Raw genomic sequence first — 25,034 nt, forward strand, 5'->3', positions numbered from 1 at the left:
TATGTACTGTCTTCAACACTATAATCTTGTGTAGCAGAATGAACATTATGCTGATTAGTTGCAGCAGATTTTTCCCCTGGCTTTCTGGTGTTGCTGCTCAGAGGTAGAGACTGGGTAGGGGAAGATGGGAGACACTTAACTGAAGAATAACATTTATTTTGAGTTCGGTGGCTGATGTGTTACTCCATAAGTCTACATTTTTCCTCGTATCTCTTAATGCCTTGGTTAATAAGTCTATCTGCTTTAGATTTAAAGTTAATTATTAACTTAGCAGCAATGTTCAAAACTTTACCTGCCTTTAGACAGATGTTTCCTAACTTCACTCTTGAAAAGACGACAAATCTTTATGCTATCCTTTCACGTCTTGGAGTCTCCAACCATTAGACATAGTTTCTCTTAATCCACTCTGCTCTCTTAATACCTTGAGGAATAACCTTGTAAATTTGAAGGAATACAGCTCTAATTTGTGAAATCTCACCTTGTAACTGAATCCTTGGAGTCCAGGTATCATTCTGACATATTTGCATTGCCTTCATAGCTTATGCAACCTAATTAACAAAACTGCTCAATATGTTCTGAGTAGCATCTATCAGAGCTTTGTTTAGCTTTGTAGTACTGTAGGTATTACAAAGCCAGTAGGTGGGGTGGTGTGTGAGACTGGGTAAAATCAGCCAGCTCTGGATAAACTAGAGAGAGAACTTGGACTTCCCTTGCCTGTAAGACTCTGAACTGCACCTGGCAGATTGTTGGCATTTAATTGCAATGCCAGGCTGAATATGTTCTGATCTAACTAGAGATTTTGTTAGATGAGAGCTCTCACATGCTGAGTTTTTGTATCAAACTAATTTTCAGATAAATTGAGGATCTGTAGCTGGTTAAATGTTTGTGATTAATGCTAAGATGCCTGTCTGCCTGAAAGCTTTTAAATGGGGACCTAATAACTCATGGAGTTTGCAACAATTGATTGTAATGTGATTCATTTTCTGAGTAGTACTAAAATATTTCACCAAAGGGCAGAGGTTCTGATGTAGCAAGAAAATGATCCACATTTTCCAGATACATACGAGATGATTTGCAAATGTATACTTTCCCAAAGGAAAAACTTTACTAACAAAAAAAAAGTGGTTTCATTGTAAAACTGTTAGAGAAGAGCAGACATTTGTGTCATTGGGATTTCACCAAAGTGTATCTGGATGATGTTTCACATGCCCACTATGCCTGTTATTTGAAATGTGATCAATAAGGTGAAAGATTTCATTCTTTCATACTTGTCTGGAGCATTTTTCTCTCTGCAACGAATGGGTGATGTGCTTTTTAAAATGGACATGGATGTTACTGTTAAGAATTGTACTTTTTACCCATGAGAACAAGTCAAGATCAGCTTTGTTTGAAAATCTGCAGTCTCTCTGAAGATACTTCCAGAAGCATTGTGAGTTGAGGATTTGGATCCAATGATGAAGGAACAGCAATACATACAGAGTGCAGGATCCTGTAGGTGGTGGTATTCACATGCACCAATTGTCCTGATGGATAGTGGTCAGATTCTGGTGATCCCTAGAAGCATAATAACATAATATCACTTGTTGCTTAATCTCTTCTGCCTCCTACTCTTTCTTTATTTTCTCCACTTGACCCTTTCCCAGCATTGGAAAAATGTGCTTATCTCTAATCTTCCTCGGAAAGGTTATTGGCTTTTTCTGTCAACAGAAGCACCCTGACATGCTAATTCCAGCATTTTCTGCTTGTATAAACATTAGCTCATCCCAGAGTCTTAGCTATCCCAATTTGCACCTAATCCCTCTTGTTCATTAATGCTGTGCTTACTGACTTGCATTGTTCCCTATATATGGCAATGCTTGAGCTTTTTTTAAAAAAAATCTCACCCTTATTTTAAAATCCTTCTGTTGGATCACCCTTCTCTTTTAGCCTGTAACCCTCTGAAATATCTCCGCTTCTCTAAATCTGGCCACTTGCAGATCCCTGATTTTAATTACTGTACCATTGACAGTTGTGCATTTTGCTACCTGGGCCATAAACTCTGCCTTCCTTCACCAAGTCTGTCTTAATTCTTTTACTACATCACCATTTATAGAGTGTATATGTTCCTCTTTTTCTCCACCCCCCCCCCCCCCCCCCCCCCATTCAAGTGTACCTGTCTTGGCATTAGTTTCTTGTGTCATTGTTCTACCCACCTGCATCTTGTTTGATTCAATCTGTAATTTCTGAGCTGCTTTCCCAGAACCACTAAACTGAGTTTGGTAACCTTTAAAATCATTTCTTAACTAAAGTGTAAATATCACGAGATCAAGGCAGATAAATGCAGAAAATTACAAGAGAATTAAGCTAAACCTATTGTTTACATAATTTAGTTGGTCCCAATGAAGGAACAGATATAGATAAAAAGTTCAATGAATCTTGGGATTTTTTTTAAATGCAGTTCCATTTCTTTGCTCCACTGTTGATGTTGCCTTAGTTTCTTGGGTTCTGATCCCTGAAGCTCCTTCTCTAATAACTCTTTGCCTCATCACTTTTCTCTTCTTAAAGCCTTAATTCAATGCCTTTTATAGTAATTTGATTTGTTTAGGTGGCCCATCATATGAAAGTCATAAGCATCTAGATGTTGGAAATCTAAAATGAAAACAGAAAATGCTAGAAATCCTTGGGTCAGGCAGCATTTGTGGAAAGGGAAACCAAGTTAACATTTCAGGTCAAAGGTATTTCATTGGAAATGTGAAAATAAGGCAAAAACAAGTTGCTTTTAAATTGTGGGGGGGGGGGGGGGGGGGGAGGAGGAAGGTAGAGGGATGGACAGGAGCTAAGGGAATACATGTTTGGGTTCAGGGGTGTTAGTTAAATGGTGATTAAACTTTTCCTGTGTAATGTGCTACTAATAGCAGTTCTGTGGGATAGGCCCAGCATGTCAGGCTGCACAGAAACCAAAGCCAGGTTGGGTTGCTTGTTGCTTGCCACTTTGATTCTCAATTGCAGTTTCATTCTGTCATATCTGTAAATTACACTATTATAACAAGGCCCAACACAAGCTTGAGGCACAATACCTCATCTTTCTGGGCTTGTTGCAGCCTTGCATATGCCAGAATTTTCCAATTTTTAAAGAACTTTGTATCAGAACTGGCCATTTCTGTTGCAAGTCATTCATCTGTAATTTTTAGCTTAGTTTTTCTCTCTCCATTAGTATAGCCTGACCTGGTTGTATCCTAAAGCCCTACTATCAGCAACACAGATGAAGAAACAATCATCTAACTGCCCTTGTTTACCCATTTGACACAGCCTCGCCCTATCAATTTGGCCTATCCACCCATTCCCCCCACCTTCTCTGCAATTTAAGCTACCTTATTTTTCTCTTTCCCAATTCTGACAAGGGTCTTTGACCTAAAGCTTTACCTTTGTTTTTCCATCCACAGATGCTGCCTGACCTGCTGTGTTTCCAGCATTATTTTGTATTAGTCATCATTAATTGAATGGCAGAACATGCTTCAATGGTAAACGGCTAGTCCTGTTCCTGTGTTCCTCCTTGTATCTGCCGATCAGATCAATTTGTATTGATACTAGGGTTGAACAGGCCATAAGTAATTTGGTCTGTTTCCTAATTGCATGATGCAGATTTGAAAAGACTGGAAATCTCGCTGTGTGCATATAGGAGTGTTTGATAAATAGTGGTATTTCTCCAAGAAGCATTAATAATGTCTTCATTTTTTTCAAATTTCATTGTCATTCTTCATTTTATAGTGAAACTGAACAATGGTGATAGCTTTTGGTTTTATATAAATACTTACTTACTCTGGAAAAGATTTATCCAATCGGTTTGTACTGGTTCCTTTATGGCAACTGAATAAACAAAAACAACCAAAGTAAACTTATTCCTTTGACTGATTTTCTTTGAACATTTATTCCTCAGAGATACAGTAGTAATCTTGAAAGAAATGTCTAGGCTTTATATTACCTTGGAACTCTAAGAATATTTCTAAAAATAGTTGGATACACATGGTACAAGTCGTGTTCTACAGTGCAGTGTTCCTTTGGTATATGAGAGCTCTGTAATCCAATTTTGATTTTATAGATTTCGTAGCTGTTTTTGTCAGTTGCTTGCTGGCATTTGAATTATTCATATTTGAAATGTCGGCATGAGTGACTTCTTGAGAATTTCTGGCACCATGATACAGAAGTTAAATATAAAGCATACTGTTTCAGGCTCTTTATCTGAGCCCAAGTTTTAATGACTTAGTCTTTCAATGCCTGATGTTTGGGTGATTTTTGGGGCATTTTCAGTGTACGTAAATCATTGTACAATGTGGCCATTAATTTTGTGGACAGCTTCAGAACACAATAGCTGATTTTTAAATCATTTACTTTTCAAGATGTGGGTGTCACTGGCAAGGCCAGTGTTTGTTACCCAGTCTCAATTGCCCTGGAGTAGGTGGTGGTGCAGCTTCGTCCTGATGAAAGTACTTCTAAAGTGCTATTAAGTGGGGAATTCCAGGATTTTGATCCTGTGACAATCAAGGAACAACAACATATTTCCAAATTAGAATTTGTGTGACTTGAAGGAATCTTTGGATCGTGGTATTTCCTTGCTCCTATTCCTTTGCTCTTTTACATGGTTGAGTTTGCACGTTTGGGACATGTTGTCTGAGTAGCTTCAGCAAATAACTGCAGTGCACTTCGTCGATGGTATAAACTGAAGTCATGGTGTGCTTGTGGTCCAGGGAATGAATGCTTATGGTGGTGAATGTGGTGCTAGTCAAGTGGGTTTCTTTGTCCTGCATGGCTTTGACTTATTAAATGCAGTTTGGAGCTGCAGTCATCCAAGCCAGTGGAGAGTGTTTTATTGCACTCGTGTTGTGCCTTGTAGCTGGTGGAAAAAGCTTGTGTGTCTGGAAATGAGTCGTCACTGCAGAATACACAGCTTCTGACTTATTCATTTCACAGCAATGGTTATGTGGTGGCTGGTTGATTTTTGGGATGTTATTGGTGGGGGACCATAGTGATAATGCCAAATGCAAATGGCTAGACACTCTTACTGGAGATGGTCATTAGCCATTTTGCTGCTTGAATGTTACTTGCCAGTAACCAACCCATGCTTGAATGTTGTTTAGGTCTTGGTGCATGCAGGTGGGGAGCTGCAAATGGAATTGAACACTGAAATCATTAACATCTTACTTGCCTTGTGATAGGAGATTAATGAAGCAGGTGAACGTGGTTGTTTCTAGGACACTGCCCTGAGGAACCTCTGTAAAGATATCTAGGGGATGGTAATATTTAGTACATGGTCTTTGGTCACGTACTAAATAGTGAAAGTAGTTTCCCCTCACTGGCTAGAATATGGGTGCCAATTTTGGATATGGCAACAGTCATTTATCACCGAGATGAGGAGAAATGTCTTTACCTAGCAGTGTGATTCTTTAGAATTCTTTGCCTTGGGGAGCCATAGGTGATCTGATATTGAGAATGGCAAAGGCTAAATATTTTGGCCATTGGGGGAGTCTGTGAATATGGGATTGGACTTGAAAGTGAAATTGAGGTAGGTAATGTTATTGAATAGGAAGTAGGCTAGAAGGAACATTTCATCTGAGTTCTGAAGCATACATTTCATTGTTAATCAAATGTAATTGATTCCTAAGCTCTTTCACATCCTTGGTTTCCTTTTCCCTAAAGAAGGTACTTATTCTGTATCTTTTTGCTGTCTTTTTAAAAAAGAATCTTTTGTTTCTGTGTAGCAATTCTTCCTCTCGGCTCCACCATCTCACTCATTTTTCTATTCTAATCTGCTCTAGTTTTCAGACCAACTTTCCCTTTCTACTTAATCTTATTGTTATCATAATCACAACTTTGAAGATGTGCACCCACATGTATACAATCTGTTTCATTTCTCATAACCAAATCTAGCACCCTCAGACCTTTTGTAGGGCAAATAATGCCTCTGCATATTTTAAGAATGCATCTCCCTTTCCTTGTTCTCCCACACATGCTCATTACTAACTCGACTATGCCTAAATGCTTAGGAAGCACCTTTTACAAGGTCAGTGTATATAATGCATATCATTAATCTTTTAATCATTGGCTCCACATAAACTACACTGGCTAGTTGCTTTCTGTCTCCCTCAGTGTATTCAATATTCTTGGCTTGCAGTGCTATTTCGAACAGAATACTAGCATACAAAAACCAAAGAACTGTAAATCGTTGTGGAACTAATTTAAGAACATCAGGCTGTTAAGTTAAAAATTTTCATTCCCATTCTATTTAAGTCAATAAAAAATTAATAGGACGATGTATGTAAAGAACCAAATAATTTGAAAACATACAGGCTCTAGACCTGTCCCTAGAGGATGTTCATAATCTCAAAATTATATTTGAGCACTGGTATATTTATACTCACAGGAAACAGATTGGTAGGGAATAAGCTTTGTCTTGTGTAGTGGTAACCACATGCATATGAGTACGTTGGGAGGACAGAGAAGATGTTTCTCCTTCCCAATGCCCACCACCGCTCTCTATCACCCCCCCTCCCCACTGTCTTCAGTTACCAGTGTGTTCTAGCATGACTGCTGAAAACCTACAAAATTGTTTGAATTGAGAAGGCTCTAATCTTCCTTTGAACTAGTTGAACATTTGTGTGTGATTGAGAAGGTGCTTGCCTCTTATTGTGCACATCCTACACTAAGAAACAAATGCATGCTTCAACAGTTGAACAAGCATTTTAAAGATAAATTTTAAAAACTTGAGTCAATTTTGACCTTTTCCTTTTGCCCAGTGATTTTAATTGGTCTATGCCGATTTATTTAAGATAATGGCAAACAGCTTCTTTGTGATTGAGCTGTTGTGTGCTAGTATTATACACATTTCATTTAGTTCTATGCAGCCTCCCAATAGCAGAATGTTGACTTTGATTTTGAGTATACATTGTGTTCAGACTTCACTGTAGTATGTAGTTGATAGACTTGGCCACTGAAAATAGGAATACAAGTGGCCCTTGTGTTGTGGTGTGCATTGCATGTGTGGGGCAGGGATTGGTATTGGTTTATTATTGTCACTTGTACTGAGGTACAGTGAAAACCTTGTCTTACAGGTCGTACAGGTCTATTCATTACACAGTGCAGTTGCATTGAGTTAGTACAAGTGCATTGATGTAGTACAGGTAAAAACAGGAACAGTACAGAGTAAAGTGTCACAGCTACAGAGAAAGTGCAGTGCAATAAGGTGCAAGGTCACAACAAGGTAGATCATGAGGTCATAGTCCATCTCATTGGGTTGCATTTCTAGAAAACTACACGCATCCCAGTTTTCCACAACATGAAGCCACATCATCTGCTCATGCCTCAAGAAATGCAAGTTGAAAAAAAATTGTTTATTTTTCACATCCTATGAGTGAATTTTATTGTGTATCTCAAATTGTGATTTGTGAATTATGCAAGGGTGAATTTCTGTAACCTGATCAGCTGTAACATGGGGGTCATCTGTAGTGAATGTCCTTGAAACATTGCTTGGTCAAACAGTAGGGTAGATTGTATTCAACGCTGCACTTGTGCATAGAATTTGCATTGACCTGATGCTATGATTACAGGAATTAGAATTGTGGTCAGGGCTCAATAATTTCAAAAAAGTCCCCTTTTGGAGAAGGGGTTCCTAATTCATCTGCAGTTAATTTTGTTGTAACAACGTACCAGCACTAATAATAATACTTCTGAGCTGGAATTGTGATAATGAATGTTTAGTGCCAATTGAGTGCAGCACTGAAATTCATCTTCATAGTTGTCCTTCAGGATCAAGGATGACCTACTTCATTCTGGGTGCAAGTTCTGAGTTAGCTTTTGAGACCAATTTGGGAACTGCAGAGTTCTGCAGGTGGAACAAGTGGCAGATTGGAAAGTGTGGTGGATAGTTTGTGGTTCATCATTTTGCCAATTCAGCTGGGCCTCTGTGTGCTCTCGGCACATGAGCTTGTTCTCAGTACTATCTAGAATGCTGTTCCTTCACTTTGAGCTGACATGTGCCAGACATCCCCAGGAATTATTGCGAATATCTTTCAAGGAAATTTTAAGCACATCCTTGATTCCCAGTCAAACTTTCCCGTGGCAGAGCTCAGAATAATGTCCTTTGAGAGTCTGATGTGGTATGTGGACAATGTGATCTGCCAGTTGAGCTGAAGGAGTATAACTAGAGCCTCAATGCTTTGGATGTTGGCCTGGGAGAAGTTGCTGTTATTTGGTTTGTTTGTCCTTTTGGAGAATTTTGCAGAAACAGCATTAGTGGTATCTTTCCAATGCCTCCAGCAGGTGGTTCTGTTCTCAGAAACTTAGGGCATGGATCACTTCTGTCCAATATACCAAGAGTTGTGCCAGCCCTGAGGTCTTAATCTTCAAATTACCTCAATTGGTCAAATTTGCTCATTTTTAATTGACCAAAGGCTGTGCTGGTGTATTGAAGGAGTGGTGAATGTCATCATTTGTATGGGCCTTTGCGTAGTGCTCCCAAGATATGGGAATTGATCCATGTTTTCCAGGGTCTCACTGGAAATTTTTATTATTGGACAACTTTGATGTAACCAGAGCAGATTGGTAGAGAACCATTGTCTTAAGTTTAGTGGGGATCCAAGGAATTTTTTCACTGAGGGTGGATGGAATCCAGAGCAGACTGCTTGAGTGGGTGGTGGAAATGGGGACTCTCACAGCGTTCAAGAATCATCTAGGCAAGTGTTTGAATTGCCAGGGCATAGAGGGTTACGTACCAAGTGCTGGTAAAGGGGATTTGTATGAATGGGTAATTTCTGTATGGACATGGTGTGCTTTAGGCCCTGTTTCTGTGCTGTGTGACTCTAATTGTAAGGCCTGTTCCCTATGCTTCAGTGAAAGCATCAATGATGGCTTAGAGCTCAGCCTCTGAACATGTGAGAATGCAGCCCAAGTGCTTAGATTTGGGTAACCATGATTCTGGAATGTAGGAAGTAGATTGAACAGCTTTGCATTATTTCTGAAGATTAGCTCCACTCTTAAGGGAAGTTTGAAGATAAGATGTGACTTTGTAGCATAAAAGGCTTCAAAAAATGTTGGGGCAATGATGCATCCTTGTTTGATACCAATCTACATTGAGAATTCCATTATAGACCTATTGTCAGGGACCAGTGTGGTTGGGTATACAGCGGATTTCAAGAACATTGATAGATGCATAACCTAAGCCAGATGTTGGGAACATGGTTAGTTGTGCAGCTAGAAATGAGATGCTATGCAGACGGGTTGGGATTCTGGTGACTGCGGTATAGCTGAAGGGCATGAGCAAGAAGGGCATGTGAAACTACAGGGGGGGAGGGTGCAGTGTGTGTGTATATGCATTTGTATATACAGAAATGTGTACTTGTACCAGGTAGCGTGCCCACGAATTCAAGTTTACATTCTCTTGATGGAAGTATGAAGCTCCCAGGTATGATTGCTGACATCAAACTAATTCCAGCATTAGTTGTCTGCAGTATCCCAGGCTGAGAGAGGAGGAATCAGGCATCCTTGTTCTGTCACTATGCCACGACTCCTAGGGAGTATGTTGTCACTGGGGACAGGATTGAGCATGGCAGTGGTACGTCCCATACTTTACATGGCAACGGACCCCAGGTTCAAAATGCATGCGTTGCCAGTGCTCCTGAAACCATTACCTGGCAAGAGTCAGTGACTTAAGACATGACAAGAAAATTCTTCAGATAATGGCCAATTTCCTTGGAGCTGTGAACTTTTTACTAGTCTGGTTTTCACACTGATTCTCTTTAAGCTTGTATGGAGCAGCTATGTGCAAATGTCATCTAAAATTAGTTGTTCAGAAATTTGTCTTTAACTTAAGACACATTTTGTGTGTGAGATGTTATTTCTGTGGGTGCACAGTACAGGCCCTTTGGCCCACGATGTTATGCCAACATTTTATCCTGCTCTAAGATCTACCTAACCCTCCCTCACATAGCCCTCCATTTTTCATTTTTCTATCATTCATATGCCTAAGAGTTTATGATGTCCCTGTCTGCCTCCTCCACCTCTGCCAGCAGTGTGTTCCATGCATCCACCACTGTGTGTGTGTGTGTGTGTGTGTGGTAAAAGCTTGCCTCTGACATCCACCCTTGCCCCCTTGTGTTGGCCATTTTCGTCCTGGGAAAAAGTCTCTGACTGTCCACTCGATCTATGCCTCTTGTTGTACACCTCGATCAAGTCACCTCTCATCCTCTTCCTCTCCAAAGAGAAAAGACCTAGCTCGCTCAACCTATCCTCATAAGACGTGCTGTCCAATCCAGGCAGCATTCTGGTAAATCTCCTCTGCCCCCTCTTTAAAGCTTCCACACCCTTTCCATAATGAGGTGAACAGAACTGAACACAATATTCTAAGTGTGGTCTAACCAGAGTTTTATAGAGCTGCAACATTACCTCACGACTCTTGAACTCAATACCCTGACTAATGAAGGCCAACACACCATACACCGCCTTAACAACCCTATCAACCTGCGTGGCAACCTTGAGTGATCTATGGACATGGACCCCAAGGTCCCTCTGTTCCTTCATGTTGTTAAATGGCAGAACTCTTAGCAATGTATTCTGCCTTCAAATTTGATCTTCCAAAGTGTATCACTTCACACTTTTCTGGGTTGAATTCCATCTGCCACTCCTCAGCCCAGCTCTGCATCCTATCAATGTCCTGTTGTAACCTACAGCAACCTTCTACACTATCCATGACACCAACCTTCCTATCTTCTGCAAACTTACTAACCCACCCTTCACATCCTTGTCCAAATCATTTATAAAAAGCACAAAGAGCAGGGGTCCCCCGCGGAACATCACTGGTCACCGACCTCCAGGCAGAGTACTCTCCATCTACAACTACTGTCTTCTATGAGCGAACCAATTCTGAATCCACACAGCCAATTCCCTGGATCCCATGCCTCCTGACTTTCTGAATGAGCCTTCCATGAGGAACCTTATCAATCGCCTTACTAAAATCCATGTACACCACATCCACTGCTCTACCTTCAATGTGCTTTGTCACATCCTCAAAGAATTCAGTCAGGCTCGTGAGGCACGACCTGCCCCTGACAAAGCCATGCTGACTGTCCCTAAACAGCCTATGCTTCTCCAAATGCCAATAAGTCCTGTCTCTAAGAATCTTTTCCAGTAATTTGCCCACCACTGAAGTAAGACTCACTGGCCTGTAATTCCCAGGGTTATCCCTACTCCCTTTCTTGAACAAAGGAACAACATTTGCCACCCTCCAATCATCTAGCACTACTCCTGTGGCCAGTGAGGATGCAAAAATCATCGCCAAAGGCGCAGCAATCTTCCCTCGCTTCCCATAATAACCTTGGATATATCCCATCCAGCCCCGGTGACTTATCTACCCTAAAGTTTTTCAAAAGTCCCAGCACATCCTTTTTCCTCACATCGACATGCCCCAGCATATCAGCCTGTTGTATGCCATTCTCACAAATGTCAAGGTCTCTCTCATTGGTGAATACTGAAACAAAGTATTCATTAAGGACTTCCCCTACCTCTTCAGACTCCAGGCACGTTTCCTCTTTTGTCTCTGACTGGTCCTACCCTCACTCTGGTCACCTTCCTATTTCTCTACATACATGTAGAACGCTTTGGGGTTTTCCTTAATCCTACTCACTGAGGCCTTCTCATGCCCCCTTCTGGCTCTCTGAAGTCCATTGTTAAGCTCCCTTCTGGCTAAGTAATAACTCTCCAGAGCCCTGTCTGATCCCTGCTTTCTAAACCTTGGGTAAGCTTCTTTCTACTTCTTGACAAGATATTCTACGTCTCTTGTCAACCATGGTTCTTTCACTGTCCCATCCTTACCCTGCCTCAATGGGACAAACCTTTCCAGAAGCCTATGTAAGCACTCCTTAAACAACCTCCACATTTCCTCTGTGCGCTTCCCCAAGAACATCTCCCAATTTGTGCTCTCAAGTTCCTGCCTAATAGCATTATAATTCCCCTTCCCCAATTAAATATTTTCCCATATCGTCTGCTCCTATCTCTCTCCAGGGCAATGGTAAAGGTCAAGCAGTTATGGTCACTGTCTCCAGAATGTTCTCCCACCAAGAGATCTGAAACCTGATATGGCTCACTGCCTAGTACCAGGTCCAATATGGCCTCTCCTCTCATCAGCCTTCCACATACTGTCAGGAATCCTTCCTGAACACACCTAACAAACTCTGCCCCATCTATCCCCTTTTCACTAAGGAGGTGCCAATCAATACTGGGGAATTTGAAATCATCCATGACAACAACCCTGTAACTTTTTGCAACTTTCCAGAATCTGCCTCCCAATCTGCTCCTCAGTGTCTCTGCTGCTCTTGGGAGGTCTATAGAATACTCTCAATAGAGTGATCACTCCTTTCCTGTTTCTGACTTCCACCCACACTGACTTGGTAGACGATCCCTCCAGGACATCCTCCCTTTCTACAGCAGTGATACTGTCCCTGATCAGCAAAGCCACTCATCCACCTCTTTTACCTCTGTCCCTGTCCCTTTTGAAACATCTGAATCCTGGAATATCCAGCAGCCATTCCTGCCCTTGTGATAGCCAAGTCTCTGTAATGGCCACAATGTTGTAGTTCCATGTACTTAACCCATACTCTAAGTTCATCAGCCTTGTTCCTGATGCTATTTGTATTAAAGTAGATCCACTTCAGCCCATCCAACTGACTACAACTTTGCCCTTTTCAACTGCATATCCTTCCTCAGTCTTTCGACGTGCTGCATCTACTTGTACACTAAATGCACCAACCTTTGACCTATCACTTGTGTTCCCATCCCCCTGCTAAACTTAAACCCTCCACAACAGCTCTAGCAAACCTGCCCACAAGAATATTGGTCCCCCTCCAGTTCAGGTGTAACCCATCCCTTTTGTACAGGTCGTACCTTCCCTGGAAGAGGTCCCAATGATCCACAAATCTGAAACCCTGCCCACTGCACCAACTCCTCAGCCATGCATTCATCTGCCAAATCAACCTATTCTTACCCTCACTGGTGCCTGGCACCGGCAGCAATCTAGAGATTAATACCCTTGAGGTCCTCCTTTTCAGCTTCCTACCTAGCTCCTTATTCCCTCTTCAGGACCTCATCTCTTTTCCTGCCTATGTCATTGGTACCAATATGTACCACAGCTTCTGGCTGTTCACTCTCCCCCTTCAGAATGCTGTGGAACTGATCCGAGCTGTCCTGGCCCTGACACCCGTGAGGTAATGTACCATCCGGGAGTCTCTTTCACGTCCACTGAATCTCCTGTCTTCCCCCATACTATTGAATCTCCTATCAGTACTGCTCTCCTCTTCCATCGCCACCCCCCCCCCCCACTTCCCTACTGCACCACACAACCAGGCTCAGTGCCAGAGACCTGGTCACCACGGCTTTCCCCTGGTAGGTAGTTTTTTTCTACCCCCCCCCCCCCCCACCCCCCAAACTATCCAAAGCAGTATACCTGTTATTCAGAAATAGCATAGTCAGAAATGCTGAAATGTGAATTCGCAAGGTAGGGTGAAGATTAGACTTGCACTATATGTATGACGCAAGGCTTTGGAACCATAGTTGAATACGAAGCATAATGTTGAATGTTAAGGGGTATAAAATGCTAAGAACCATAGTTTATAGCTATTTGTTGTGTCTTTTGCTAGCTAATGCAAAACTAATCCTACTGTCCGCTGTTCCTTTGTTTCTCTATCTTGCTGATTTTCCAGTACCTCTACAAATTTACCTTAAAAAAATATTTCTCCCTAACTAGTACTTGTTCCGAAGCATGAGTACCAGAATTTGACCCAGCAGCAATGAAGGAAGGATGATATATTTCCATGTCAGAATGAAATATGTATGATTTGGAGAGGAGCTTCAAGATGTACCAACTGCTCTTATTTCAGGTGGAGCAAAGGTGGGCTGCTGGAGACTGTTTAGCAAGTTGCTTAGTGCATTTTCTAGATGCTGTAACCATGGCTCACTAGTGGTGGAGGGAATAAATATTTAAGGTAATGAATAAGGTGCGAGTTATCCTCAATTGTCCATCTAAACATAGCAAAAACAGACCTGGTGTGTTGTGATTTTGCTCTAATCTGGGCAAATTTAATTATATTTTGCTCCATCAACCAATCCTGAATTCCCATGTTACACAACATACACTCCTCCATTCATCAATTCGATCAGCATCTTCGGGGATTGAAAATAGACCAAGAACACTCTCCCTTCTTTAAACAACTTGATTCCTAGAAATTATTGAAGCTGACACAAGACTATTGCCTATGCCTAAATAATTCTATAAAATACTTAACATTTGCCAAGCCACTGAGCTACCAGATGGGGCCTCCAGTGCAGCACTTCCAGTCTATAATGGGGTTTAGCTCTAGTGTAATGCTACTTTTTGTGTTCAAGCAATTATGTTGTTCAATCTAATGTTACAACTTTAAAGTATTCGTAATAACTGAATTGATTTGAGTGTATTTCTTCTATGTTCACAGCCGCAAGGGATAGGTGAGCCTAGTGTCTACCATGCGGTGATTGTAATCTTTTTGGAGTTCTTTGCATGGGGATTATTGACAACTCCTATGTTAACTGTGAGTATAATCTATACCATTGCATTTCATTAAAATGGCGCCCCACCCACAGTCAGTGGGTAAATTCACCACATGTAAATAAAGTAGTGTACATGAGACAGATCCCATCTCTGATTTCTCTGCTACGCACTCACTGTACCATTTGATAGCTGTGCTGTGACACTTGGAAAGTTCACAACCAGCCAGCTAGCAATCCCGACCAAAGCTCTCGCAGGAAGGATGACTGGTTATACAAGTACTGATAGGCTGTAGGTTCCTGCAGAACTTTACACTGCATGAAACTCCAGAGGTGAAAACAGGCAGCAAAAAAGTTGTCAATTGTGTGTCAAATTTCATAACACAAGTCAGCGATAATAAACCTGATTCTGATTCATAAATGAAATTATTACAGGTGTATTATTGAGGAGTTAATTCAAAAAGGATTTGCATTGGTTTGTGAAATGTAAACTAACTTTAATATCCAAGTTTATACACTTGGAGTACTGCTTGCTATGTATTGCCAAAGTGCTCTAGTGCAATTGTGCATGATGGGTTTTCCAAATCTTTCAGTGATGAATGCGACATCCCTATGTACCAGTTTGTAACTTAAGATCTTCCCACTTCTGATTGTTTCACTGCAACCTTTACTTAAAAAGTGAGTGATGTTCAGGATGAAGCAGCAGTTTGTTGTGGTGCATTTTCACTACCACCAATCCCTATCCGCCCACCATTGATTCTTGGACAAAGCGTTGTCTAACAATACTTCCAAAAAGACTGGATGGAGAAATATTTGTCAGTTAATGTGCAGAGGAATAAACTGTGAAGATAATACTTTGGGAAAAACTGCTACAATGGATGTACTGTCATCTGTTTTAGTTTCTCCCACCAATCATGGATCATCCTTCTGTTCTGTTTTCCCCTCCCCCTCCCTCTCTAGCTTTTAAAAAAAACTATCTCTGAATATAACCACTTTCATTAGGTTTCAAATTGCTGATCTTAACTATTTACTCCTTCCACAAGTGCTGCATGACTATTTCCAGCATTTGTTTTTATTTCAGACTTTCAGCACCTGCAGTACTTTATTTTTGTCTGATGCTTTCCAAAGCAAAATATTGCAGATACTGGGGGAAAAAAAATGCTAGAAACGTCTCAGATCAATATATTGTTTGTTGCTCTCACTACCATATTCTAGACTTTGTAGAATCTGTTCAATCATTATTCAATTGAAGCTCTTGCTTTTTGTGATGGAAGAAATATATCTGTATTACTTAGACTGTATGTTGTATTCATACAAACAACGGCAGCACCAAAGTAAATTATTCTAGTCAATGTGGCAGGCATTAGTAGCTTTGCTGCAGTCTGGAAGAAGCCATTGCCTTGCTAGATTGGCACTAGCACCTTACCTAAGCAGGTTAGCTAAGGGTTCTCAGCTGCCTTTTAATTTTGTAATCCTGCAAAAAAATTTCAACACATAACATTTAGTTTTTCTTTAGGTTTTACACCAGACATTTCCTCAGCATACATTTCTAATGAATGGACTTATTCATGGGGTGAAGGTAAGAGAATTCAATCACATAGCTTGAAGCAGAATCTGTTCTGATTGATATACGTAGGTAACGGAGACACTCCTTGCCTTGAAGAACCAGCAACTTTATTTTTGTTGGCTTGTACAGTGGAATTCTGAAACCACTCCTATTAGCACATCTATAAAGAGAAGCAATGTGAGAAATCAGATGACAGCAAATATTGGACGTTTTGAAATTTGATTTTGAGAGTGTGGGCAAGAAAGTCAGTTTAATATTTTGACCCTTATTTCAGAAGGTGTCTCATACTATACAATTTCAGCCATTTGTTTTGGTTTATTTGTCGGTTTGCGAAACTTGCCTAAGTGGATTGACCATTTTCAATTTGCTGATATCTCCTGATTACTGGTGGCATTACATATGGGTCAATCAGCCACCAGTTATGCAAAGTAGGCATTCATCATCAGCTGACTTTTTAGTGTTTCTAATATCACTTGTCATAATCTGTTCCTGTTGATGCACTATTACTAGTTGTAACTCCGTTACACAGACTACAGTGGCTCAAGAAGGTCACATCCATCTTCTAGGCTTTAGTTAATAGAAAATAATGCTGGCCTTCCAAAGAATTCCATCCCAACAGAACACTAAATACAAAATACTTATTTTCTGAAAGCACAGAAATTCACTTCATCTGCTTAACAGGATGACATAAGATCCTTTCAATTAAAAAAAAAAGTTGCTTTTAAAAAGATTTATTCTGGAGCTTGATTAACTGAAGTGAGCTACAATTGATGCTCTTGGCTATCTTAGCATGAATCTAATTTCAACCACTTGGCTTTCCCTTGTAGCCAGGTGAGTAATTCTGCTCATCACTAACAGGCTGAATGTGAAAAGTGTTTCAGACTTTTTGGGTTAGCTATCTCTGAAGTATCACTTTTTCTACTTGCCAGTTGATCCTCTCTGTATTTTGGGCATTGGTTTTTATTTTAAATTTCTAATACTCTGAGGATTTTTGATATCTAGAAAACAGTTTATCCTAATAAAGCCACTGTACTTGCTCTTGTGTGTTGCTTTGTCTGACAAAGCCATTGCATGTATGCTTGTTTTCTGTACATGAGTATGCAGTTTTGGTATGTCTGACAAATCACGAGTGTATTCTGTGAGTGGTTAAACCCTTTTTAATTTCTGACAAAGCCCCTCTGGTTAGTTTGGCAAATTTGCTGCATGCCTATATTCTGTGCCCATGTTTTGGTTGTGTGCATTTTGTTTATTGCATGTGAATGTTTTCATTTGTTTGACAAAACTGCATATGTTTTTGCAGACCAAGCAGTTCCTTGTATGTGATTTGGATAGTTTCATAAGTTACTGCAAGTGTGTTCTGTGCCCACATACCCTGCCTCATCTGACGACAAAGCTGCTGTTTCATTTGTTCTATGCAGGAGTATTTTGGTTAGTTTGACAAAGCTGCTGCTTGTGTGGGATTCTGTGCATGTGTTTTTGTTTGTTTCAAGCTGATTGCGTGATCGTATCTTCTGTGTGCACAAATGTGTTGTGGTTTCTAATGCTTTGTTTTGATCTGCAGGGAATATTATCCTTTCTCAGTGCTCCTCTCATTGGAGCATTGTCGGATGTTTGGGGCAGGAAATCCTTTCTTCTCTTAACTGTGTTCTTCACCTGTGCCCCGATTCCTCTCATGCGAATAAGCCCCTGGTGAGTGTCTGCAAGTTGCTGCATTACACCATTTATTGTTGCAGAGTCTCCGTGTAAGACATTTTAGCAGATTTCTGAGCTGTGATAAGTTATGTGGTGATTCAGACACTAAAAACCAATGAAAATTTATCCTGCACTTCAAACAGCTACGTCACGAAATGGTGAGGTGCAGAATTCTTTGCAGTGAGTTCCTAATCCTACCTTGACCCACTAGGGCTGTGGTTTCCTAGTTCACCATTTACAAGATAGTTCAGTTTAAATAGAGCGTACTGTCTGGGTGTTGAACCCCTTTTCGTGAAAAATAGCTTTCAAGTTAATATAATTGAAGTTTTAACATTTGTGATTGGGATCGTCAAATTGACCTGGGTAAAGTGGATCACGATCTCTACCTATGCCAGTGGGCAGTAGTTGGGAGCTTCAACCTTGTCTCTTTGGCATAGTACAAACTAATGTAATTACAAGGGTGTCTTTTTTAAGTTGTGAATATACAATGTACCACTGATCTGAATACAGTTCATTGTTTAAGTAACATGTTTTTTTCTTTAGAGTTGCAGTATTCGATGAATTGTGCGTTCTTGTATCTATTTTCTGCAGGTGGTACTTTGCAGTGATTTCCATGTCTGGAGTATTTGCAGTCACGTTTTCAGTGATCTTTGCCTACGTAGCAGATATAACTCAGGAGCATGAGAGGAGCACGGCTTATGGACTTGTAAGTCTCAAAACCATAGTTTAAAAGTAAGGTTTCCTATTCCACTATGTGGACTTGTTTGGGTTCTCAACCACCAACAATCTTTGACTAATCATTATTATTGAAAATTGAACACTTCTTCAGCAATGAATAACACGTGCCATTTTACAAGGACACTTTCCTGCCTACTGCGCTTCTGAGTGGAAAGTTTTGTATTCATAGAATCCTGAAGCTTGTAGCACAGTGGCTCATTCAGCCCCTTGTGCCTTCACTGATTTTTTTTTGAAGGAGCTGTTTTATTTTTTTCTGTTCCTCTTGCCTGCACAGCTCCAATTAAAGTTATTTTGAAATAGGTTTACACACCTTTTTCACATCCCTACAACCAAATGAAAAGATTTCCCCTTGTCTTCCTATCTATCACTTATCAATGGTAAGACAAATAATCTGATCGCTGATCTCCTCAGCAAAGAGTAGTTTTTCTCCATTGATTCTATCAAACCTCTTCTACCTTAAACCTCTTGGGGTCACCAATTAATCTTTGTTCCATTGAGAACACTCCTAACTCTTGCAACCTTCCCACAGAACTGACTGCCAGCAACATAGAACATTATGTAGACCAAGTTTCCAAAGGGTTCTTGGGTGTGCCATACTTTGCATAAGACATTAGACCTTAGTTCCATCTCTATTCTAATTCTCTGGCATTACTTGAAGAGGAGGAAGTTCTTCCCAAGGTCCTACTTGGCAATCCTCCATTAATTGCTGGGCACTAACCCTTGCATGGTGCAAGGGTTAGCGCCCAGTTGTTTACAAGCTAGATCACTGATTTGGATGAGCATATCTAGTGTAAAGTTTGTTTATGAAATTGAGTGGGTTTTAGGAATAACAAGAATGCAGTGAGACTAAGAGAATATAGATAGACTAAATGAATGGGCAATGGACACGGCAGGGAGAATAGAAGGTAGAAAAGTATGAAGGCATCCATTTTTTCATCCAATCTAAATGAAACGAAGGTGGAGTATTTTAAATGAGCAATTGAAAGATTCTGATGCTCAAAGGGACCTGGATGTCTGAATGACACAGTTCATGGCATACAGTAATTAAGGCCTACTGTTTATTGGAAGAAGGTTTGAGCAGAGAGTAAAGACTTCCATTATATATGGCCCTAGTAAACTCATGCCCACAATATGCTTTATAGGTCTCCTACCTAAGGAAAGATGTACCTGCAATAGGAGTGCGACAAAGATTCATTGGATTGATTTCTGGGCTGGGAGCTGTGTCATAGGGTAGGGTGTTAAGTAGCTGGGCATACCTCTTTATAGATTGGAAAGATGGGAGGTGATCTCGGTGAAAGATATAAAATTCTAATGGGGCTTGATAAGATAAATGCAGGGACGATGTTTCCCTTGGTGAGTTGTCCAGAGCCAGGAGTAAGTCTCAAAATATAGGTTGGCCAGTCAGGGCAGAGATGAAGGTTTTTTTCATCTTCAGCATTAAAATTCTTCACCCATGAAACAAAGGTTCATTTGTGGAATATATTCAAGACATGCATAAAATTAGTGTTTTAAAAAAAATTTGTGCTTACTGAATGGTGGAGCAGACATGAGGGAATGAATGTCCTCCTATTTTTTGTGTGAAGTGGACTCAAACCTTTTCTCCCAACTGCAGGTATCTGCAACATTTGCAGCTAGTCTTGTGACCAGCCCAGCTATTGGAGCATACTTGTCGAGGGCATATGGAGATAACTTAGTGGTAGTTCTTGCCACTGCCATTGCCTTGCTGGACATCTGTTTTATTCTTGTGGCTGTGCCAGAATCTTTACCAGAGAAGATGAGGCCTGCTTCTTGGGGTGCGCCAATTTCATGGGAACAAGCTGATCCTTTTGCAGTAAGTATCTGAATTCATTCACTAGCCTATCCAAATGCATGGGTTCTTAAAATATTCCTTTGCCTTACCATTTTGCCTTGCCTAAACTACTTGCACATCTTCAGTAACTGAATATGAGGACTTGTCCAATTTGCTACCTCTTTGAAATACTTTAGGTATTCTCATCATCATCCCCCAATCCACACAAAAAAAATTCCAGTTAATTAATTTGCATTTAGGAGCTTGTTTGGCCTCTTGGCACTCTAAGAATGGAAAGTGCTATGTTATGTCTATGTGGGTGATATTTAAGCATCCTGTGCACTTGGACTCTGAGTCTTGTTAAAAGTGATTTTTGTTTTGACAAGTGTTTTTGGGAGTGGGGGCTGGAAATGGGGAAAGAAGTGTGCAAGATGCTGATTTATTGAGTGCAATTGATATTTGTAACCCTGCTGCCAGTAATTTTGAAATTCATGTGGAGTAGTGAAGGACAGAATGTCTTCTGGCTCAGTTTCAGTTTCACTGAGTTGTATTTCTCCCTTCCAGTCTCTGAAGAAAGTGGGTCAGGATTCGACTGTTCTGCTGATCTGTATTACAGTATTTCTATCGTACCTGCCTGAAGCAGGCCAGTATTCCAGCTTCTTTCTTTATCTCAGACAGGTAAAGTAGTCCTATAAGGTTTAAAGTCCTAAGGTTCTTTAACAATAGATTTGTGCACTTAAATGAATTACACATTTTATTTTCTCCCTCCTCATCTCACTGAATCTGTAACCCAGATGCTCCATTTCCCAGGATTTACAAGACAGCTTCTGTTGTTATTCCCCACCTCTTTTCCCCTCTGAGGAAATGCACTTGATGGGCTGTCGCCATCTCCTTTTCACAGATAATGTGGTTGAAATTGATAGTCCCCACTTGGAGAAACAGGAAAGCAAGATGGCATCCTTGGTCTGTAGCACAGTGTGGCACATGAACCTTGTACTTTAATGCATAGTAACTTGTGAACCTTGTGCTTGTGCATTAATGGAAGTCTGCTTGCAAACACTTAAAATAGATATTGATCTCATTAATTTATCGAACATATTGGAGTTACTCCACTAACCAACTGAAATGGTGTCAATGTTAGAGCTGGGTTGGAACTAACTATATAGCCATGTATTTAATGGATCAATATGTTTTTATAACACTTTCTTTGGTCTGATTTGCTCTGATAACTTGGGAGTCATTTTATTACTAGAAATGGTAAAACCACCTTTTACAAAATGCATTAACAAGAATTTAGAGATAAAAATGGAAATACTGGAAATAATCACCAGATCAGACATTAACCATGGAGAGAAACAGAGTTAATATTTCAGTTGGTTGACCTTCAGAACACGTGAGAATTGGGCGCAATGAATTTGAAGTAATGTTTCCAAAAGGTGTCGTAAACAATGTACTTGATAATTGTTTTGTAAAATTGGTGTTCCATTTTGCTGGTTTTACTTTACTGTAACTTCAGTATGTTCAACAGATTAACTTGTGAACATGTACTGCCATTAATCACTGGGTGTGCAGTTTCCAGTTAATGTTGCTGCTGATGGTCTGTTTAATTGCATTGGCTTAGTACAGGAGCTAGCAGCCTCACCTGAGTCGGAAGCTTTGAGGACCAAGGCTTGAATTTGAGCTTCAAATCCAGGCTGAACTTTCAATTTTGATTGCTGAGGGAATGATGGATTAGCACCTTTTTGATGAGACTCCATCTGTTTAGCTTCACGTAAAATGGCTAATGTCCCTGATGGAGAATAGCAGCCTGCTTTCCCAGTTCCACCTTGCTTTCCTGCCTTGGCAAAAACATTGACTGATCAAACATTCTGCTATGGTTTTTAGACCTTTGACTGGCATTTGAGTGGCTATCTTTGAAAATAATGTAGTTTATGAAATAATTTGACATGTACTAAAAATCACAAGAGGTCTTCCACAAGTTTCCCTTTACTCAAGGAGTGTTATAACTTAAAGCATTATAGCAGTACTCAGAGGATATTGTGCAGGGATGGGCCAATGAGGCTATTTGGTAGAACTTGGGAATAGAAAGGGGTGATTACATTGAGATTTATACTAAAGGCTTCTCATAGTCAGGTGGAACTAGAAGAATGGATATGCAGGCAGATCTCAGAAGGGTGAAAAGGCATAGGATTGTAATAATGAGAGATTTAACTTTCCCAGTATTAAGTAGGATGGCCATAATGCAAGGGGCTTAGATGGGGTGGGAATTTTTAATTGGTTTATTATTGTCACATTTACTGAGGTAGCGGTGGAAATAGTTTTGCATGCCATCAATACAGATCATTTCATCACATCAGTACATCAAAGCAGTACAAAAGAAAATAACAGAATGAAGAATATAGTGTTAGTTACAGAGTGCAGTGCAGACAGGCAATAAGGGTAGAAGGCCATGATGAGGTAGATAGTGAGGTCAAGGAGTCCACCTTGTCATATGAAGTGCAGTCCATTAGCATTTTTGAAGCAGTATTTTGAGAATCCTGCTAGGGAGGGGGGAAGCAATAGACCTTATGTTGTGGAACATGGATGGGCAAGTGATTAAAAATGTCTGTTCAGGAACTGTTGGGAACAGTAACTATAGTTTGGTAAGCTTACAGGTAGTTGTGGGAAAAGTTAAGGTTGTCCTCAAGAGGGAAGACAGATTTCAGTGGTGTAAGACAGGACTATTGAAAGTGGGATGAAAGAGGAAAAACATCTTGATGTGGGAGCTGTTTAAAAGCAAGGTTGATAAGAGTAGAGTGTCACTTACACTGTTGGGCTTCTAAATATCCACTGGTCAGCCTCTGTTCTCTTGAGCATTTTTGTTTAATTATACTGAAGTCCTGATTGTGGAACTTCTAATCATATGAGGTGGGTGAGGCTGGACAGTGTGGCAGGTATTTAAGGAGATGTAGATAAATACTCAAGACAAAGGGGACTAGTGTGTTTATGGATCTAGATGAATGGTGGAAAAGGATTTTGTGCAGAGCACAAACACCTGTCTAATCTTCTATGCTGCAAGTACATGGAAGCTGTGTATTTTTTTAAAGCCACACAGACCCTGTTCTATTTATTGTGCTTTTCTGTTCTCTAGGTAATTGGATTTTCCTCAGAAACTGTAGGCTGCTTTTATTGCAGTTGTCGGAATCCTTTCCATTTAGCTCAAGTAAGTATTTGCTGCTTGTGAAAAGGTAGATTTTGAATGAATTGTGCTGCTTTGAATGTTTAAATCCATTATGAATGAGATGGATGACTTGAAGGTAGTGAGGAATTGTTCTGAAGATGATTTGTTTTCTATCATTGTAATGCTTGTCCTTCTATTGGTCAAATGTTCATTTCTCTTGTATCTGATTTGCAGACTGTGGTGCTAGGTGTCCTTATGAGGTCAATAGGGCATAAGAACACTATTCTCTTGGGCCTTGGCTTCCAAATTCTCCAGCTGGCTTGGTATGGTTTTGGGTCCCAGCCCTGGTAAGTTTTGTGTTGTCTATGTTAGCCAATATGCTCTTTATAACACAGTAGTTTGTACATACTGCACTGTGCATACAAAGAATGATTAGTTTTACCTCAATCTCCATAGAAGATTGAGGCATTTGAGATGTATATAATATATATTATAAAATTCTTGAAACAGTAGAGGAGATTGCGGGTCAGAAAGAAACAGATGCCAAAACTAGTGGGGTAGCTCTTCAGTGGCTGCACAAACTTGATGAGCGAAATGACTATTTACTGAAATGATATCAGATGCATAGAAGATTTTTCTCCATGGAAGAGTAATGTTTGATTATTTTCAGTTTGCATGATTTAAAAATAGGAACTTTAAGTTTCAAAGTGTTTCCTGAAAATGCTTTCAAACAATGTTTTAGCCACAAAAGTTGGCCAAGAAGGAATAGATTTTAAGGACCATGTCAAATGTAGAAAGAGGCTTAGGGAGGGATTTTCTGAGCTTGGGGCACCAGTGGCTAAGAAATTGGCCATTTTGTATTGGATCAATTAAATTTAATGTTGGTTAAAGAAGCAAGATTAAGGGAGGGGCCATAATCTAAGAATGTTACAGAGCTGAAGTAGCTCAGAGGGGATACATGGAGGGATTTGAAAAGCACGGATGAGAAATTTAAATTGAAACATTGCTTAACTGCATGCAGTGTTGGTCAGCAAGCACCGTGGTGATGGTTCAGGACTTGGTGGCAATTTAGGGCACATTTTATTCCCAGGATTGAGAGTGCGGAAGGTGGAAAGTAAGCTTGTCAGAAATATTAGCTTAACTCATTTCCAGAGGTAACAAATATAGTCAAGGGTTCTTCTGCACCAGATGAGCCAAGGCAGAGATGGAGATGGGGAATTAAGGAGGCAAATGATGGCATGATAAGTGTTTTTAAAACACTGAATGTGTTGATTTTCATATAAAATAGCAAAGTCATCTTGGAGAAGAACAATGCTAAACGCAGGAAGGCGCAAATAAGCCAAAAGCAACTGCTGCCAGACAAAGCAGTTTATAACACTGCCAAAGGTAGCATCCTGGTAAGCAATTGTGGTTTCTCACTGTAACCTGCACTACAAGTCATTAACAGCATTCAATGAGCTCAATTATATTCCATCATTATGGTCTATACTGGCAGCGCGACAAGCAGGTGAAATGAGAATAATGGAAACAAAAATGATACCATCTTC

General features: G+C 40.3%; 1 protein-coding gene across 1 annotated transcript in view; it reads left to right on the forward strand.

The window, feature by feature from the left end:
• Positions 1–25,034, forward strand: part of LOC127582406 (hippocampus abundant transcript 1 protein-like) — a 54,525-nt gene that overhangs the window by 25,738 nt on the left and 3,753 nt on the right. The window contains exons 2-9 of the mRNA XM_052037607.1: positions 14,490–14,585; positions 16,058–16,120; positions 17,670–17,797; positions 18,392–18,506; positions 20,151–20,369; positions 20,892–21,005; positions 23,458–23,529; positions 23,722–23,834. Of these exons, the coding sequence (XP_051893567.1) occupies positions 14,490–14,585; positions 16,058–16,120; positions 17,670–17,797; positions 18,392–18,506; positions 20,151–20,369; positions 20,892–21,005; positions 23,458–23,529; positions 23,722–23,834 (920 nt within the window). The remainder of the gene's footprint in view (positions 1–14,489; positions 14,586–16,057; positions 16,121–17,669; positions 17,798–18,391; positions 18,507–20,150; positions 20,370–20,891; positions 21,006–23,457; positions 23,530–23,721; positions 23,835–25,034) is intronic.

The sequence above is a fragment of the Pristis pectinata genome, chromosome 24 (genome assembly GCF_009764475.1).
Source record: "Pristis pectinata isolate sPriPec2 chromosome 24, sPriPec2.1.pri, whole genome shotgun sequence".
Lineage (NCBI taxonomy): Eukaryota > Metazoa > Chordata > Chondrichthyes > Rhinopristiformes > Pristidae > Pristis > Pristis pectinata.